We start from the raw sequence: 12,596 nt of genomic DNA, 5'->3' as shown, positions 1-12,596 counted from the left end.
TCCCCACCCCACCTCCAGACCCACTGGACAGCCAGCCTCCCCCATACACACACACTGGTCCTTGGATCCATACCCCCTGGCCCAATCTGCTTGACTTCTTTCCCCACCTCAGCCTTCATGTTCCCAGGTGGCCCTTGTCATGAGAGTGGGCCCCTCTGCCCAGGACAGTCTACAGCAGAGGCGGTGGATCAGCCTTCTATGATCCTTTCTCTTTTCCTACTGCAGCCATGGGTGCCCTATGGAGCTGGTGGATACTCTGGGCTGGAGCAACCCTCCTGTGGGGTAAGTCAGACCAAGACCCTCTCCATGTCCTTGTTCCAATCTGGGGAACTCTGCGTGGGTCCAGGCCTTCCATGTGTACCTCCTCCACATGTCACCCCAGGCTAGCTGAGACAGGAGAGAGGCCCTTAGGCTCTGCAGAGGGATGTGGTAGAATTCACCAATTCTCACCCTTTTCTGGATGGGAGCACAGGTAAAAACCTTAGTCCCCAAACTCAAGTGTGCAAGAACTTTCTTGGTTTTCTGCAACTCAACTAAGGTTTTGACTTTGAGCCTCATTCTGCTGAGTTGATGGAAAATTTCACGAAAGTCATATCTTGGAGGATGTTGTCCCCAGTTCTCCCAGCGATGTGTCCAGAACTAAAATTTTAGATAAAGCCAAAGTACTGGGGGGAGGATGAGCTATGAGGGCCCTCTCATCACCAGTCAGCATCCATCTAGGTTACTTTTGAAATGTCCATTGTTCCTGATCCCCTGGCCCCCTGGGATATCCTTCAAGGCCCCCTTTATATGGAAGGTGGTCATTCCATAGCCCCCACACTCTCTTCAAGATTCATTAGACCTCTCTCTCTCTCCTCAGCCCCAGGGATGCTTTTCCAAGTTGGGGGTGGTCAGAAGCCCCCACTGCCATCTATTTCTAGGAGACAATTCATCCACTCTTCCATAATCCCCTTCTTCTCTTTATCCCCTTTTCACAAACCCCCAAGTCCCATTATTATTATTATTATTATTATTATTATTATTATCATCATCATCATTATTTGAGATGGAGTTTCACTCTTGTTGCCTAGACTGGAGTGCAATGGTGCGATCTCAGCTAATTGCAACCTCCACCTCCTGGGTTCAAGCAATTCTCCTGCCTCAGCTTCCCTAGTAGCTGGGATTACAGGCGCCCCATACCACCATGTCCGGCTAATTTTGTTTTTTTAGTAGAGATGGAATTTCACCATGTTGGTCAGTCTGCTCATGAACTCCTGACCTCAAGTGATCCACCCGTGTTGGCCTCCCAAAGTGCTGGGATTACAGGCGAGAGCCACCGCGCCTGGCCCCCACAAGTCCTATTAAGACAAAAACCAGCTGGGTACAGTTGGTCACATCTGTAATCCCAGCACTTCGGGAGGCTGATGCAGAAGGATCACTTGAGCCCAGGAGTTCAAGACCAGCTTGGGCAACAAAGTGAGACCCTGCCTCTAGAAAAAAATAAAAAAATGAGCCAGGCACATAGTGCGTGCCTGTGGTCCCAGCTATACCAGAAGCTGAGACAGGAGGATCCCTTGTGCCCAGGAGGTTGAGGCTGCAGTGTGTTGTGTTTAAGCCACTGCACTCCAGTTTGTAAAAAGATGGAAATCATACACTGGCAGCAGAGTACATCCACCTTGAGCCCCAAAGTGCTTAAAACAATTGTGGGTTGGAGATTTCACATGAAAATTCAGATAGCCACTTTCTCTTTAAAAACAGAAAGAACGGCCAGGCATGGTGGCTTACGCCTGTAATCCCAGCACTTTGGGAGACCGAGGCAGGCGGATCACCTGAGGTTAGGAATTTGAGACCAGCTTGGCCAACATGGTGAAACCCCGTCTCTACTAAAAATACAGAAATTGGCTGGGCGTGGAAACCGGGAGGCGGAGGTTGCAGTGACCCAAGATCGCGCCACTGCACTCCAGCCTGGGTGACAGAGTGAGACTCCATCTCAAAAGAAGAAAAAGAAAAAATACAAAAGTTAGCTGTGCGTGGTGGCGCACACCTGTAGTCCCAGTACTCGGGAGGCTGAGGCAGTAGAATCACTCGAACCTGAGAGGCAGAGGTTGTGGTGAGCCGAGATCGCGCCACTGCACTCCAGCCTGGGTGACAGAGCGAGACTGCATCTCAAAAGAAAAAAAAAAAAAAAGAAAAACAGGAAGGTCTTACAATTTTAAAAAGCTCACATTCTTTCATTATAACAGGTGAAAGCTAGTACCAACAATCCACTTTTTTTTACTAGTTTATATATTTTTAAAATTTTTAATTTTTATGGGTACATAGTAGTTGTCTGCATTTATGGGGTATCTGTGATATTTTGATACAGGCATACAGTGTGTAATGATAAAATCAGGGTAACTAGGGCATCCCTCACTTCAAGCATTTGTCATTTCTTTTTGTTAGGAACATTCCAATTCCACTCTCAGTTATTTAAAAATATACCATAAATTATTGTCAACAATAATCATCCTGTTCTGCTACCAAATACTAGATTTTATCCATTTTATCTAACTGTTTAACTGTATTTTTGTACCCATTAACCATATCTACTTATCCCCCCAGTCCCCACTATCCTTTCCAGACTCTGGTAAACATCTATGAGTTCATCAGTTAAAAATTTTAAACTCCCATATATGAGTGAGAACATGTGAAATTTGTCTTTCTGTACTGGCTTATTTCACTTAACATCATGTCCTCCAGTTCCATCCACGTTGTTGCAAATGACAGGATCTCATTCCCTTTTTTTTTTTTTTTTTTTTTTGAGACCGAGTCTCACTCTGTTGCCCAGGCTGGAGTACAGTGGCGCGATCTTGGCTCACTACAACCTCCACCTCCCAGGTTCAAGTGATTCTCGTGCCTCAGCCTCCCAAGTAGCTGGGATTACAGGTACATGCCACCATTCCTGGCTAATTTTTGTATTTTTGGTAGAGACGGGGTTTCACCATGTTGGCCAGGCTGCTCTCGAACTCCTGACCTCAAGTGATCCACCTGCCTTGGCCTCCCAAAGTGCTGGGATTATACGTGTGAGCCACTTTGCCGGGTGATCTCATTCTTTTTTATGGCGGATAATTCTCCATTGTTTGTATGTACCAAATTTCCTTCATCCACTCATCTGTTGATGGACACTTAGGTTGATTCCATATCTTGGCTATTAGGAATAGTGCTGCAATAAACATGGGAGAGCAGATGTCTCTTACGTATACTGACTTCCTGACTTGGAAGGAAAGGAATTGCTGGATCATACAGTAGTTCTAGTTTTAGTTTTCTGAGAAAACTTCATACTATTATCGACAGTGATTGTACTGATTTACAGTCCCACCAACAGTGTAAGAGGGTTCCCTTTTCTCCACATGCTCACCAGCATTCATTACTGCCTTTCTTTAGGATAAAAGCCATTTTAACTCGAGTGAGATGATATCTCACTGTGGTTTTAATTTGCGTTTCTCTGATGATTAGTGATGTTGAGCATTTTTTGATATACCTGCTGGCCATGTGTATGTCTTCTTTGAGAAATGTCTATTCAGATCTTTTGCCCATTTAAAAATCAGATTAATTTGGGCGTGGTGGCTCACGCCTCTAATCCCAGCACTTTGGGAGGCCAAGGCAGGTGGATCACTTGAGGTCAGGAGTTCGAGACCAGCCTGGCCAGCATGGGGAAACCCTGTCTCTACTAAAAGTACAAAAATTAGCCGAGCATGGTGGCGCATGCCTGTAATCCCAGCTACTTGGAAGGCCGAGGCAAGAGAATCACTTGAACCCAGGAGGCGGAGGTTGCAGTTAGCTGAGATCGTGCCACTGCAGTCCAGCATGGGGTGACAGAGCAAGACCCCATCTCAAACACACACACACACACACACACACACACACACACAAATCAGATTATTTGATTTTTTTCCTATTGAGTTGTTTGAGCTCCTTTTATATTCTGGTTATTAATCCCTTGTCAGTACCATCTAGAAATGCTACTGATTTTTGTATGTTGATTTTGTATCCTTCAAATTAGCTACTGGTTTTTGTATGTTGATTTTGTATCCTGCAAATTTAGTGAATTTGTTTATCAGTTCTAATAGCTTTTTGATGGCGTCTTTAGGTTTTTTTAAAATATAAGATTATATCATCTGCAAACAAGGATAATTTGACTTCTTTTTTTTTTTTCCAACTTGGATGCCTTTATTTCCTTCTCTTGTCTAATTGCTTTAGCTAGATGGGTTGTAAATATTTTCTCTTATTCTATCAGTTGTGTCTTCACTTTGTGGATTGTTTCCTTTGCTGAGCAGAAGCTTTTTAGGTTGATGTGATCCCATTTGTCCATTTTTCTTTGGTTGCCTGTGCTTTTGATGTATTACTTAATAAATTTTTGCCCAGACCAATGAACTGGAGAGTTTCCCAAATGTCTTCATGTAGTAGTTTCGTAGTCTGAGGTCTTAGATTTAAGTCTTTAATCCATTCTGATTTGATTTTTGTATGTGGTGAGAGATAGGGGTCTAGTTTCACTCTTCTGCATATGGATATCCAGTTTTCCCAGTACCATTTATCTTCAATAAATGCAGTGTATGTTCTTGGGATCTTTGTCAAAAATGAATTCACTGTAGGTGGGTGGATTTGTTTCTGGGTTCTATGTTCTGTTCCACTGGTCCATGTGTTTGTTTTTATGCTGGTACCACACTGTTTTGGTTATTATAGTTTTGTAGTATAATGTGAAGTCAGGTAATGTGATTCCTCCAGTTTTATTCTTTATGCTTAGGATGGTGTTGGCTATTCTGGGTATTTTGTGTTTCCACATAAATTTTGAAATTAGTCTTCTATTTCTGTGAAGAATGTCACTGGTATTTTTATAGAAATTGCATTGAATCGGTAGATTGCTTTGGTTAGTATGGACATTTTAACAATATTGTGTCTTCCAATCCATGAACATGGAATATCTTTCCATTTTTTTTTGGTATGTGTCCTCCATTTCTTTCATTACTGTTTTATAGTTTTCATTGTAGAGATCTTTCATTTCTTTCGTTTGTTCCTAGGTGTTTTATTTTATTTGTGGCTATCGTAAATGGGATTACTTTCCTTTTTTTTTTTCAGATTGTTTGCTGTTAGCATATAGAAATGCTACTGATTTTTGTATGTTGATTTTGTATCCTGCAAGTTTAGTGAATTTGTTTATCAGTTCTAATAGCTTCTTGATAAAGTCTTTAGGAGTCTTTAGGTTTTCTGTTTTTTTTGTTTTGTTTTGTTTTGTTTTGTTTTGTTTTTTGAGATGGAGTTTTGCTCTTGTTGCCCAGGCTGGAGTGCAATAGTGCCATCTCAGCTCACTACCATCTCCACCTCCCAGGTTCAAGCGATTCTCCTGCCTCAACCTCCCATGTAGCTGGGATTACAGATGTCTGCCACCATGCCAGGGTAATTTTTTTTTTTTTTGTATTTTTAATAGAGACAGGTTTCACCATGTTGGCCAGGATGGTCTCAATCTCTTGACCTCTTCATCTGTCCACCTCAGCCTCCCAAAGTGCTGGGATTACAGGCTTGAGCCACTGCACCCAGCCAAAGTTGTTTTTTTTTCTGAGACAGAGTCTTGCTCTGTCATCCAGGCTGGAGTGCAGTGGCGTGATCTTGGCTCACTGCAACCTCCACCTCCTGGGTTCAAGAGATTCTCCTGCCCCAGTCTCCCGAGTAGCTGGGACTACAGGCATGTGCAACTATACCCAGCTAATTTTTGTATTTTTTTTAGTAGAGATTGGGTTTCGCCATGTTGGCCAGGCTGGTCTTAAACTCCTAACCTCAGGTGATCCACCCACCTCGGTCTCCTAAAGTGCTGGGATTATAGGCGTGAGCTACCAAGCCCAGCTGTCTTCAGGTTTTTCTAAATATAAGATTGTATCATCTGCAAACAAAGATAATTTGACCGCTCTTTTTCCAGTTTGGATGCTCTTTATTTTTTTCTATTGTCTAAGTGGTTTAGCTAGGACTAACAATAATATGTTGAAGAATAGTGGTGAAAGTGGACATCCTTGCTGTGTTCCAGATCTTAGAGCAAAGGCTTTCAGTTTTTCCCCATTCAGTATGATACCAGCTGTGGATCTGTTGTACATGGCTTTCATCATGTTGGGGTGTGTTCCTTCCGTATCTACTTTCTTGAGAGTTTTTATCACGAAAGGATGTTAAATTTTATCAAATGCTTTTCTGGCATCAATCGAAGTGATCACATAGTTTTTGTCCTTTATTCTGTTGATAAGATGTATCACACTGATTGATTTGCATAAGCAACAACCCACTTTAGATGGTGTAGGAGTGCTTCAGTTCCACAGTCGCCCCTCTGGGACTGTTTCACACATTTATATTTCTTGCCTGGCCCCATCAGCATTTGAGTTTGAGGGCCCTGTCTAAGGTGTTTAGATTTTTGAAAAACAAAAGCCAGGAAGGCTTGTAGACGAAAGCTGCATGAATCAGAAGAAAGGAAAGAGAAGGGTGGTGGGGGAAAGCCCAAGTTAATACTTCAACATGTTTCTGGGTGTAGAGCAAAAGTGGGGAGGATTGGATAAGTGGACCCACAACTGTATTTTCTCAACCAGGATTGACCCAAGAGGCTTCAGTGGACCTCAAGAACACTGGCAGGGAGGAATTCCTCACAGCCTTCCTGCAGAACTATCAGCTGGCCTACAGCAAGGCCTACCCCCGCCTCCTTATCTCCAGTCTGTCAGAGAGCCCCGCTTCAGTCTCCATCCTCAGCCAGGCAGACAACACCTCAAAGAAGGTCACAGTGAGGCCCGGGGAGTCGGTCATGGTCAACATCAGTGCCAAGGCTGAGATGATAGGCAGCAAGATCTTCCAGCATGCGGTGGTGATCCATTCTGACTATGCCATCTCTGTGCAGGCACTAAATGCCAAGCCTGACACAGCGGAGCTGACACTGCTGCGGCCCATCCAGGCCCTAGGCACCGAGTACTTTGTGCTCACACCCCCTGGCACCTCAGCCAGGAATGTCAAGGAGTTTGCCGTGGTGGCCGGTGCCGCAGGTGCCTCGGTCAGTGTCACGCTGAAGGGGTCAGTGACATTCAACGGCAAGTTCTATCCAGCAGGCGATGTCCTAAGAGTGACTCTACAGCCCTACAATGTGGCCCAGCTACAGAGCTCAATGGATCTCTCAGGGTCAAAGGTCACAGCTAGTAGCCCCGTGGCTGTCCTCTCTGGCCACAGCTGTGCACAGAAACATACGACCTGCAACCATGTGGTCGAGCAGCTGCTACCCACATCTGCCTGGGGCACCCACTATGTAGTACCCACGCTGGCCTCCCAGTCTCGCTATGATTTAGCCTTCGTTGTGGCCAGCCAGGCCACAAAGTTGACCTACAACCACGGGGGTATCACTGGCTCCCGTGGGCTCCAGGCAGGTGATGTGGTAGAGTTTGAGGTCCGGCCATCCCGGCCACTCTACCTGTCTGCAAATGTGGGCATCCAGGTCCTGCTGTTTGGCACAGGTGCCATACGGAATGAAGTGACTTATGACCCCTACCTGGTCCTGATCCCAGATGTGGCGGCCTACTGCCCTGCCTATGTGGTCAAGAGTGTACCAGGCTCTGAGGGCGTGGCCCTGGTAGTGGCACAGACGAAGTCTATCAGCGGGCTGACCATAGATGGGCATGCAGTGGGGGCCAAGCTCACCTGGGAGGCTGTGCCAGGCAGTGAGTTCTCGTATGCTGAAGTGGAGCTCGGCACAGCTGACACGATCCACACGGCCGAGGCCACCACCAACTTCGGGCTGCTCACCTTCGGGCTGGCCAAGGCTGTAGGCTACGCAACAGCAGCTGATTGTGGCCGGAGTGAGTAATGGAAAATGTCTCCTGCTCCTATCCGCCTGGTGACCGCTTTTCCACCCACCTACTCCTCTGTGGCTTTCGGGATCCTGGTTGTCCTCCCCTCATTTCCCTTCTCCGAGACATCCTTCCTCAAGTCTTCTCAGCCCCTCCCATCCTTCCAGAAACAATATTCTAAATATTTAGCAACCAGGGAGAGCTGGGGCACTACCAGTCAGAAGAGACAGCAGCCAGAGCACTGTGACAGGGTCCTGAAGCCCCCATCATGCTGGCATCAGCCCCTGTCTGTTGGTTTGTTCTGGAAAGGGCCCTAGGGGAGAGCCAGGGTGCTGAGAAGGAGGGATCTTTGGGGTTGTGGGGGACAGACAGGTCAGCAGTTTCTTACCAACCAGTTTGGAAATATTTTGATATTTTAGGAACTGACATAGCCACACCAGTTGCTAAGCCACTCTCCACACCTCATGTAGGAATGTTGATACCCAAACTTAGGAGGTCGAAATGTATGATAATAAGATAACTACGTGTTGGGGAGGGGGAGTATCTTGCAATCTTTCTAGGTGTTTCACGTGTTTTTGACATAGTTAATGTATATGACCTGGCAGTTTGTGTGACCTCAGGCTCAGCCCATGAGACGCTGTCAGTGTAGTACAGGGTCCCAGGGTTCAAATCCCAGCTCTGCTGTGTGATCTTGGACAAGTGACTTCATCTCTCTGGGCTTCAGTTTCCACATCTTTAAAATGGGGATAACTGCTTCTACCTCAAAACTTTTTTTTGTTTTAGAGGCAGGGTGTCACTCTGTCACTCGGGCTGGAGTGCGGTGGTGTGATCACAGCTCACTGTAGCCTCGCACTCTTGGACTAAAGCAATCCTCCCTCAGCCTCCCAAGTAGCTGAGACTATAGGCATGTACCACCACACCCAGCTAATTTTTAATTTATATTTTGTAGAGATAGGGGCTTGCTATGTTGCCCAGGCTCATCTCAAACTCCTGGGCTCAAGCGATCCTCCTGCCTCAGCCTCTCAAAGGGCTGGAATTACAGGCCTGAGCCACCACACCCAGCTGCAAAAACTTGTGAGGACTGGGAAGCAGATGGAGGAAAGGCTGTTTCTTCCCATGTAGTCCCTGCCACGCTAAGACTCTGGTGTTCCTGGACCTGGCAAAAATGCCCCTCCCCTACCCTCCAAGGCATGGAAGCCACCCAACTTCAAGGAGCCACTTTGGGCTTGAGAAATAGAATGAGGGAGCGGTGGGTGATTAATTATAATGGGTAACACTCCATTTAACACCTAGGTTCAGTTCTAAAGCTTTCTTGAGTTTTAGCTTATTTAATCCTAACACCCCCCACCAAGATCCCTACGAAGGAGGTATTATTATCACCCCTCATGTTACAAATGAGGAAACTGAGGCAGAGGGAATTTAAAACCACTTGCCCAGTGTCTCAGAGCCAGTTGGTTGAGCCAGGATTCCTACCTAGGCGACCTGACTCCATAGTCCTTTTCATCCTGCTGAAGCCTGTTTTCCATTTTCTGTTCTTAAAAAAATCCCTTAGCTCTTTTTGACCCTGGAGGGAAGGTAGGGAAGAGGGGAAAAGGGGGAGAGAAAAACACAAATTAACATTTTAATGACTGTTTCTGCATTTTCTTATTTGCTGCCTTCCCTTCTTCTAGGCTGCCCTGTGTTAAACTGGAGAATCAGAAAACCTGGGGCTTTCAGAGAGGCCTGAGCAACTCTCTCCCTGTAGGGTTCCAGACCTCGGTTTCCCCACCTTTAAAATGGGCAAAAATGGGCAGTTGTGAGCGAATTGCTCAAGCTTCCCAGGCAAGGTGGGCTCCAGGATGCCTCCCTCTGAAGCCTGAAGCGGTTTCTTCCTTCTTCCTTCTTCTTCCCTCCTCCTCCCCCCTCCCCCTTCTTCTTCCCTCCTCCTCCTGCCCCCTCCCTCCTCCTCCTCCTCCTCCTCCTGCCCCCTCCCTCCTCCTCCTCCTCTTCTTCTTCTTCTTCTCCTTCTTCTTTCTTCTCTCTTCTTCCTTCTTCCTTCTTCCTTCTTCTTCTTTCTTCTTTCTTCTTCCTTCTTCTTCTTTCTTCTTTCTCTTCTTTCTTCTTCTTTTCTTTGTGAGACAGAGTCTCGCTTTGTCGCCCAGGCTGGAGTGCAGTGGTGCCATCTCAGCTCACTGCAACCTTCGCCTCCTGGGTTCAAGAGATTCTCCTGCCTCAGCCTCCCGAGTAGCTGGGATTACAGGCATGTGCCACCACGCTCTGCTAATTTTTGCATTTTTAATGGAGATGGGGTTTCACTATGTTGGGCAGGCTGGTCTCGAACTCCTAACCTCAAGTGATCCGCCCCTCTTGGCCTCCCAAAGTGCTGGGATTACAATCCCGCGGACACTTCTGATTCTCTCTTTTCACCGTTCCCTTCCCTCCCCAGCTGTACTGTCCCCAGCGGAGCCCTCCTGCGAAGGCGTGCAGTGCGCAGCCGGGCAGCGCTGCCAGGTGGTAGGCGGGAAGGCCGGGTGTGTGGCGGAGTCCACCGCTGTCTGCCGCGCCCAGGGCGACCCCCATTACACTACCTTCGACGGCCGTCGCTACGACATGATGGGCACCTGTTCGTACACGATGGCGGAGCTGTGCAGCGAGGACGACACCCTGCCCGCCTTCAGCGTGGAAGCCAAGAACGAGCACCGGGGCAGCCGCCGCGTCTCCTACGTGGGCCTCGTCACTGTGCGCGCCTACAGCCACTCCGTGTCGCTGACCCGTGGTGAAGTTGGCTTCGTCCTGGTGAGTACCTGGAGGCTTTGGGGGGTTAACATCCGTGAGCTGCGGGTCCGAAGGCGGAGGCAAAGCCCAATGGCCGACCTCAAACCAGGGTGCAGAGAAGTGGGCCATGGAGTTGGCGGGTGGGGAGGAGGATTTGAAAATCAGTAGCAGGACCTTAGAACCCTGCCCTCCAGCCATCCCACGTCTAGAAATTTAAAGGATATTCAGAGACAGAGACTGGGGGGAAAAATGCCAACATGGTTTATAATAGCATAAAACAAAAACAAACAAACAAAAAATTATCCAGCAATGGGGGATTTACGTTGACCAAATAACTAAATTTAATGAGCACCTGCTATGCACCAGATATGTTTCTTAGCACTTTTCTCATCTTAATGAATTTAATGCTCACAAACTCAGTGCAGGAGGCATTATTATTATGAACATGTTCAGATTGGGAAACTGAGGTTGAGATAGGCTAGTGCCTTCCCCAGGGCTCAGAGCTAGTAAGAGGTGGAGCTAAGGGCACAGGCATGCTGGCTCTGGAGTCGCTGTTCTTAATCCCTCAGCTGTCCTGACTCTGGTAAATGCATTTCTATTCAGTTCATATGAATAACAGCAGCCTAGAGCAGTTACTTCCTTTTTTCTCACCATGTTATTATGAAAATATTAAAATGTACAAAGTTGAAATTCTTATACAGTGAATGCTCATAGGCCAATCGCCTAGAGTTTTCTTTTCTTTTTTTTTTTTTTGAGACAGAGTCTTGCTCTGTCACCCAGGATGGAGTGCAGCAGCAGGATCAGGTTCAAGCGATTCTCCTGTCTCAGCCTCCCGAGTAGCTGGGATGACAGGCATGTGCCACCATGCCCGGCTAATTTTTGTATTTTTGTAGAGAGGGGTTTCACCATGTTGGCCAGGCTGGTCTGGAACTCCTGGCCTCAACTGATCCGCCTGCCTCAGCCTCCCAAAGTGCTGAGATTACAGGTGCCAATCATCTAGATTCTAAACACTGTACTCTTCTTGACTGATCACACACTGATCCATCGGTTCATCCCTCTGTCCATTCCACAATCTCTCTTATTTTTATGCACTTCAAAGTTCCAGACATGAGTACATATCACCCAAAAGACTTCACCATGTCATTAACTAGAATACAATATTTTCACACTTCTTTTGGCTGATTTTGGAGGTGAAATTTATATATAACAAAAATCACAAATCTTAATTGTATAGTTCACCTTTGGCAAATGTGTAACCAAATTGCCCATTAAGATACAGAATATTTTTATCACCTGGGAAAATTCCCTCATATGCCTTACCAAACAGTCCCCAACCTACTCCTGGAGATGATCACAGTTCTGATTTTTTTTTTTCCAGCATAGATTAGTTTTGCCTGTTCAATAACTTCAGGGCCAGGCACAGTGGCTCATGCCTATAATCCCAGCACTTTGGGAGGCCTAGGTGGGTGGATCACTTGAGGTCAGGAGTTAGAGACCAGCCTGGCCAACATGTCGAAACCCCATCTTTAGTAAGAGTACAAAAATTAGCTGGGCGTGGTGGCGCATGCCTGTAATTCCAGCTACATGGGAGGCTGAGGCAGGAGAATCGCTTGAACCTAGGAGGCGGAGGTTGTAGTGAGCCAAGATTGCGCCACTGCACTCCAGCCTGGGTGACAGAGTGAGACTCTGTCTCTCTCTCTCTCTCTCCATATATATATATATATATATATATAAAAATATATATATATAAATATATATATAAAAATATATATATATAAATATATATATAAAAATATATATATATATATATATAAAAATATATATATATAAATATATATATAAAAATATATATATATAAATATATATATAAAAATATATATATATAAATATATATATAAAAATATATATATATATGGAGAGAGAGAGAGTATATATTTTTATATATATATACATATATACACACACATATATACATGTATATGTATGTATATATACATGTTGTGTTCTCTACTTTGCTTTTTG

At 45.8% G+C, this 12,596-nt stretch overlaps 1 protein-coding gene across 1 annotated transcript in view; it reads left to right on the top strand.

Moving 5' to 3' along the window:
* Positions 1 to 12,596, top strand: part of FCGBP (Fc gamma binding protein) — a 115,652-nt gene that overhangs the window by 6,540 nt on the left and 96,516 nt on the right. Inside the window, exons 4-5 of the mRNA XM_063657391.1 lie at positions 6,582 to 7,829; positions 10,246 to 10,595. Of these exons, the coding sequence (XP_063513461.1) occupies positions 6,582 to 7,829; positions 10,246 to 10,595 (1,598 nt within the window). The remainder of the gene's footprint in view (positions 1 to 6,581; positions 7,830 to 10,245; positions 10,596 to 12,596) is intronic.

Source organism: Pongo pygmaeus, chromosome 20 (genome assembly GCF_028885625.2).
Source record: "Pongo pygmaeus isolate AG05252 chromosome 20, NHGRI_mPonPyg2-v2.0_pri, whole genome shotgun sequence".
Taxonomy (NCBI): Eukaryota; Metazoa; Chordata; class Mammalia; order Primates; family Hominidae; genus Pongo; species Pongo pygmaeus.
This window is presented reverse-complemented; position numbering and strand designations above follow the sequence as displayed.